At 37.6% G+C, this 7,427-nt stretch overlaps 1 protein-coding gene across 15 annotated transcripts in view; it reads right to left on the bottom strand.

The window, feature by feature from the left end:
* Tasor2 (transcription activation suppressor family member 2) overlaps positions 1–7,427 on the bottom strand; it is a 101,469-nt gene that overhangs the window by 35,672 nt on the left and 58,370 nt on the right. For 9 of the 15 annotated variants that reach the window (XM_087181302.1, XM_087181303.1, XM_013075797.3 and 6 more), the window contains 5 exons: positions 6,429–6,582; positions 4,592–4,697; positions 1,896–2,077; positions 1,297–1,408; positions 184–965 (listed from right to left, as the gene is read on the bottom strand). In XM_087181302.1, the coding sequence (XP_087037428.1) occupies positions 962–965; positions 1,297–1,408; positions 1,896–2,077; positions 4,592–4,697; positions 6,429–6,582 (558 nt within the window). In that variant the 3' untranslated portion in view covers positions 184–961. Of the gene's footprint in view, positions 1–183; positions 966–1,292; positions 1,409–1,895; positions 2,078–3,046; positions 4,084–4,391; positions 4,427–4,591; positions 4,698–6,428; positions 6,583–7,427 lie in introns of those variants that run through there. The other 6 variants (XR_015439134.1, XR_002398223.2, XM_013075801.3 and 3 more) reach the window with 3 other exon arrangements.

The following is a 7,427-nucleotide window of genomic DNA, read 5'->3' as shown; positions in this document are numbered from 1 at the left end:
ACCTGATTTTGGGAGGGAAAAAACACCAGATGCTTGCAGTAGGTTTGTGGTAGCTAGAGCAATAGAAGCCAGGCCAAACTGATCTAAGTGTTAGGATGCCCCTGGAAGCTAGTTAATCCTAAAATTGCTAAGACATTTCATACAAGTTCATAATTTTTGCTAAAAAAATAACTGTAGAAAGAATGAATTTTAGTTGTCTTTATTAAAAAATGAAACAGATCAGTTATAAAAACCCGTTGCCCCAAAAAGATACCTGTGCATCTTTTACAAATGGTTTTTGCATTTTAAAGATTACTGTAGAAATTACTTCTAATATCATAAATAAATGATTATTTGAAGTAGTGTAGTAACAAGAACTGAGTAAGTGGAAAAGTTTGTAAATGGGTATCATTTAGGAAAAAAGTGTGTAGTGTTGCTTGTTTAACAGCAAATAAAACCATTTTTAAAAAATTACAGTTCTTTACAAGAGCGGTAAAACTTTTTTTATTTTTAGTACCAGGGATCTAACTTAGGACCTTGCGGTTGCCAGGCAGGCCTGGTGCCGCTGAGCCACATCCCCAGACCAAGGGTGGTAAAATTTTGAAAACACCACACAACATGCATTTCATATGCTTTTCAGACATTATCATGCAAAAAAAACCTATTTGCTAAAATATTTATTCTTGCTCCTACTAAATATGTTATAAAATTCTTGTTCAGTTTATAGCTTTGAAGATGTAATGTTTCAAATGAAACTAATTTAAACAGTATTCAACACTGCAACCCAAAGCTAATGGCAACTAACTGCCATTGTAAAGTTAGATATTCTAGCCAAATATAAAAAATGAAGGAAAACGTTCCAAGTTGTAGAACACTGAGTTTTCAAATGAGGAGACTGTATCACGGAAGTTTTTTTTTTTAATAGGAGGACAATACTGTTTTGTTGGTGGCATCCTCCATGTGTAGGAAAGGTGCAGCTACATCACCTGTATAAACACAACATTGGTAAGACAAAATGAACAAGAACTATTTTACAAATGGGGTTCTATATCTAATAGGGCAAACTTTTATGCATATTAAGATTACATTGTTCTGTGCCCTGGCAAGCCAGGTTAACTACCAGTAGTAATTCATAGTAAGTTGGCTATCTCACTAGAGATCATTAAGGATGCTAACAGTATTTCCATGCCTAAAAAAATATAACATGATGTATATTGTGAAGAGCAGTTTTTGAACAAGTGTTTCCCACAGGCACATGTTAGTGTCTGATGCCAACAACTCAAAGTTGCATAGGAATTACACGGAAAGTATTCTTACCAATAGCTGCTTCTAAATGGAGCTGCTATTTTTTGTATATTCTCAATGAAGTTATTTACATCTGTAGCAAGGATTCCATTATTTCCAAAGACTTCACTGGAGATATGCTTATCTGTAAAGGAGAAAAAGGTTTTTTGGTTTGAAAAATGTTATTCACATGTTTTCTGAAGTTTATTCTTTAAGAAAAAAAAAGCTTACGTGGAGTTCTTCATAATACCTATCTGGTTCAAAGTTAAGAAAAAAGAAGCTAAAAAAAAAAAACTTTGGGAGCTGCTGTGTTCATGATGGATGATAGAAGAAACTGAAAATTGCTCATTGACCACTTTTGTAGAAATAAACTTTTTATAAGATTAACAGAAAACGAAAGTACTTACTGGAGCTGATGAAACTTATTAGAGGAATATTAGCTACATGAACTCTCCATACACCTGGCCAGTCCTCTCTAGTCTTATGTGCATTTGTCAAAACACACCAAGCTAAAAGTTTGTTTTTGGCTGCCAGCTATGGGATTTTTGCACGTATGTTAGGAATTCAATGATTCTACTCTGAAGGACATTTCTAGAGCACTGAAATTTAGACAGAACTCAGACTGAATTTACCTGTTAGGAAGACAGCAAATCTGGCATCAACATGCTGAATTTGTAGGTTTATCAAACATTTCAAAATTTCTGCTTTTGTTTGTGATTGGGAGTCACACTGGTGGTAGGGAAGCAATTCAATGATATTTGCACTCTGATATGATCTCAATATTAAGTTCTTTTTATGAGCAACTGAATCCATTCTGTGGAAAACAGGAAAGTTAACAGCCATACCTTCAATATAACTTTGTGACCCATTTATGTATTTCTTAGTAAATAAAGCTTAATTTTCATTTGTCTTATTTCTAGGATTTTTTTCTTGCTTTTTTGTGTTAAAAGCACAAAGAGATCTTGCTCTTTTCTTCTCAATGTTCTTTGAGAAATACTTGGCCTCCTGAGTGTCACTGTGCTGTCTGTAAGTTGCTTCAAAATGTTACTATTACTGTAGCCACTCCTTTGTAAATGCAGATTGCAAATCTGAGACTCATTTCAAGGCAGAAAGACATCACACATTTACCTATCGTCACTTCAAACTATGTGGCTTGGCAAACCTTTTATTGACTTGTAGTGGAGATTTCTGCATTAAATATTTGTTTAGTAATATATCTCTTTAAAACATCTGTACGACCAGGTGTGGTGGTGCACACCTGTAATCCCAGCACTTGTCTGGCTGAGGCAGGAGAATTCCTGTGAGTTCAAGGCTAGCCTGAACTACATAGCAAGACCCTGTCTCAAATACAAAACAAAACAAAAAAACAAACATCTATACTTATGTCCTATGATCACATAATCACCAACTTTATTAAATTTAGGCAGCAGCCAGAATTTTCTTAAGTTTCTCACCTCCCTTAAAATCCTGTTAGTATATACTTTCTCTTCTCTTGTAGGAAAATGCACCCTGAATTCTAATAAAATTTAAATTAATTTATACTTACTAATTTATAGATGTGCTATGGTACCTTACCTTTAATGTACTTTTTTAGTCTTTATTTTGGTGATAATGGAAAATTGAACCCAAGGGCTATGCACTGAGCTATATCCCCAGCCATTTTTTGAGACAGGTTCTCAATGAATCACTAAGCTGCTGAGGCTAGCCTGGGACTTATGATATTTCTGCTTCAGCCTCCTTGATTGCTGGGATTACAGGTGTGTGCCATCAGGCTTGGCTGCACTTCTCTAGTTATAACTGAAGTTGAACTTTCCCCTAAAGGGCTGGTTAACAAGACTTTCTTTTTTTTTTTTTTTTGAGACAGGATCTTGGTATGTAGTTCAGGCTGGCTTTGAACTCACTTTTATAGCCCAGGCTGGCCTCAGAACTCTTGGTGATCCTCCTGCCTCAGCCTCCCAAGTGCTAGGATTACAGACACGCACCACCACCCCCAGCCTGGTCTTCTGAATTTCTGGTCACACTCTGGCCTGCTTACGCATTTACACCTATTCTTACCCTCCTACCAGTGAAAACTATGCTCCAAGGGAAAGCCTTTCCTGAAATTTTATCCATTTTTTTGCAGTACACAATTAAATGCAGGCCTTGAAATGAGTTATATTCCCACCCCCTTCTAAAAAGTATTTTTGAGACAGGATCTCTCTAAGCTAGCCTCAAACTTGCCATCCTTCTGCCTCAGCCTTCTGAGTTGCTAAGATTACATGTGTACCTATCTATCCTCCTTTCTTTTAAAGGAAAATCTTATGTACTCTTACAGTTTTACCTATATTTACTCCCAGTTTGTTGGAGAAAGAAATAGGGTAAAAAACAGGTAAACAACTGTCGTTAGAGGTGAACATTTGGAGTTGAGGGCCAGATTCAAAATTAGTTGTTTGACCATGGTCAAGTTTATTGCTTTCTAGGTGCTTCAACTTCTGTACTATGAAAGAAGAATTTACTATCTACCACCTCAGGATGAAGCTGAATGAGGTGGCCAATGTAAAAACACCAGTGCCTGACATTTTCACCAGTTAATGGCTTGTCCAATCTGTATGCTTTCCAAGACTGCCTATAAGCCCAGGTTCCTTTCCCAGTCTTTTCTCTGGCCTGGGAGAACTTGGAGGCATGCCTTGGATAGGAAGGAACCCCCACAGACCCTAGTTCTCTTTGGCCAAGGAATCAAAACTTCTTCTTTTAAAAATCACTGTTTTAGGAGCCGGGGATGTAGCTCAGCAGCACCATGCCTGCCTGGCAAGCACAAGGTCTTGAGTTCAATTTCCGGTACTGAGAAAAAAGAAAAAAAAAAATACATGACACCTAAAATCATTGCTTTAGATGTAAAGAACTCTATTTGTAACCTCTTATTTAAGGGTAAAATTGAATTAAGGCAAAATTCTAGCTTCTTTTTCTACTCTTTGTAACCAGCAGTTTAATATATGAATAAATATTTTAAAAACCCTAATGCATCAAGCCCATAGTGTATTTTTTTATGGTTCATGATAGTACAGCCTGAATCTTAATTATACAAATATTTTATGACTCCTAAGTTTGACTGATTGCTATTATTATAGAGAAGTGCTTGGCTCACTTACTGTTAAAATAGACAGCTTCCTTCTTGGATGCCCAGCTAAAGAAGAAAACACAATACGTGTAACCAGGAGACCTGTTTAGTGATGAAGGTGACTTTCATTCCAGCATCACTCACCTGCCTGTAAGCACTTGCAGTGAAATTAGCCTACACCATATGGAGCATGAGGCAATTTCAACCCCCACCCCGACACAAAGTTCTTACCTTACATCTTCCTTTAGCTTTTTATTTTCTCTGTAGTGAAGCAACCACTTCCATCTTCCGTTTCCATTTAGTTTTTCCAGGATTTTGACAATTTCCTTCAGCTGAGCTATAGAGTTAAGTTCAGCAAGAGATGTTTTAGTTTTTGTTAGCTGATGCAAAGTCCAGTAATTATCACTTGTAAAAAATAAATTCCACTGTTGAGTATACACCACCACTACCATTTACACGTGATTGGGCAGTATGAACTCTCACAAGGGCACAACCACTGTGGAAATCAGTATGGAGATACCTTAAAGAACTAGGACTGAAGTACCATTTGACCCAGCTATTCTCCTGTTGGGTATCTTCCTCAAAGAATTAAAAGAATCATACCACAGTGATATATGTGCACCCATGTTCATAGCAGCACAATGTGTAATAGCTAAAACTTGGAAACAGCCCAATTGCTTATCACCTGGAGACTGGATAAAGAAACTGTGGTTTTTTAATAAAATGGAGTACTACTCAGCCATAAAAAATGAGAAATTAGAGATATTTATAGCTAAATGGATGCACATTGAGGCCATACTCTTGAGTGAAATAAATAGGACATACATAGGTAAATACTGAATAGTTTCTCTAGTGTGAGAAACTGAAAGTATAAATAAGGACTAAAAGGTATAATAGATAATGTGAAAGAGGAAGAATAGGGGCAAAGGGGAAGTGGGAGGGCTAGGGGAAAGGAAAGAAGGGAATGGAATTAATATGAGAAAATAAAAAAATTGAAACAAAATCTTTTAAATAGGGAGGGATGGAGGGGTTGAAGGGAGGGCAGGGGAATGGGGAAAAAATAAGAACCAAGAGAGATTATGTAAAGGTGCAAATTTCCAATGATGTATGTCATTATAATGTGAACCTAAAACATACCAATAAAATTAAAAAAAAAAAGTTTTAGTTGTGAAAATGGAATTTGGGTGCGAGTTACTCTGACCTCAGCTACTATGTTATGTCATATTGAGCCCCACAGCTTCACAGGCAATTTCTCTGGTCTCTGCTGTGGCTATTAGCAGGAAGGTCATGCTAACAGGCATGCTACCTTCGTGCTTATGAGGTGCTTCTGTGAGTCACATAAGCTTCGGTTCGACTTGCTTCTTAAAATGAGGCAACTGTTGGGTTAACTCTTTACAGCCTACACTGCTTACAGCCTGCTTTGGGGATAATCAATAAGACAGTTGCCCACAATATCTGTATTATGTATAAAAATCCCTGCACTGAGAGGAGTAAATTCTGTGTGAGTGTTCAAGGAGATGATTAAACACTGACTTTTGGTAACAATTTTTAGATATCTATATCAACAAGAGGGTAGGGGCAATGCCGCTGGAAATGGAGAACAGCTAATTCTAAGCAAAAATTTAGCATGTGGCTGACTTGGTTTGACAAGTAAAGAGTTAAGTGTGAAAAACCTCTCCCTCAAATCTGTATGAGTGTGCAGCCACACTGAGAAGAAAGGAACTTAGAAGCAGGTTTGGAGATGAAGATAATCAGGTGAAAGAAGTAAGAGCACTACTATAAGAGAATTACTACATAAAAAGTGCTTAGCACAGCAGTTGGCATAAACTAAGTCCTCAACGTGCAGTAGCTCATATTCTCTTTTATTTTTTTTTTCCAGTACCGGAGATTAAACTCAGGACCTTGCACTTGCCAGGCAGACGCAGTGCCACTGAGCTACATCCCTGGCCCCAGTAGCTCATATTCTTTAAAGGTGGTATCTTTTTGATGAAATAATAGTGGGATCACTGAGGAAAAAATTACCTGACTGGATTGCAATAAAACAAGAATAAAAAAATGAAAAACCAACCTAATGTTACAGTTTCCAGTATTTTGTCATCTGATACCACAAAGCCTCCTGTGTGAAACAGCTCTTGGTGTGTGTCATTCAGAACATCTTCAGGGTTGTCTACTCCAGCAAAGATGACACCAGGGAGGTGCTTCAGCTTCAGCAGAGAAGGAATCTGTTAGACATAAAGGGACCCCATGAAGATAGGTGCATCTATTCAAGGATTTTGATGCTTGAAACAGCTAAAAATACATTTAACCTGGGCTACTGCCTGATATCCTGGCCACACACAGATTATTTTCCATTCATCACCTGTTGTTACAAACAAGTTAAGATTATTTTTTTAAAAATTCTCAAAGGCAAGAAATAATGATTCCTAAGGGAAGAGTACATCTGAGGTTTTGGGTTTCTGTTAAAAAAACCACCCAGGACACAAACAACATAATTTTCTTTATCCAGGCTCATGTCATAGCCGGACAGCAGCAGAATAATGTACCTAGCCTATGTCCATAAGCTGGATGTTTTACCAGTTACTAAGTCAAGAAAACTTTCACATGTCCTTTGTGTATGTGTGTGTTAACTGGGGACTGAACCCAGGGCCTTTGCACTAAGCTACAGCTCCAGTCTTTATTTTTTATTTTCAGGTAGAGTATCACTAAGTGACTAAGTTGCCCAGGCTGGCCTTGAGTTGTGATCCTCCTGCCTCAGCTTCCAATAGTGCTGGAACTGGTGTTTGCCACTATGCCTAGCTCTCACAAGACCAAAATTTTTAAACAAGATTTCTTATTGTTAGACAGGGAGTGATACAGATTCATACCAAGTGAAAAATTGTGGGGAGCGGTGTCAGCCAAAAAGTTCCATTTTAATTTTACCCTCTGTTATAAATAGCCAGGAGACTATGTAATGGGGAACCACGTCTCCGCTAACTCCGATGTTTCCCTTTAGAGATTGCCCTAGCAACAAGATGAACCTTCTGTAACCCCAGGAAACAAAGCAGCCCATGAGGGCGAGGAGTGTCTA

Source organism: Heterocephalus glaber, unplaced genomic scaffold, assembly GCF_053883595.1.
Source record: "Heterocephalus glaber isolate CG9 unplaced genomic scaffold, H.glaber_assembly_v1.0 deba00001472, whole genome shotgun sequence".
NCBI lineage: Eukaryota > Metazoa > Chordata > Mammalia > Rodentia > Bathyergidae > Heterocephalus > Heterocephalus glaber.
The sequence above is the reverse complement of the archived record's forward strand: the minus strand, read 5'-3'. Positions and strand labels throughout refer to the sequence as shown.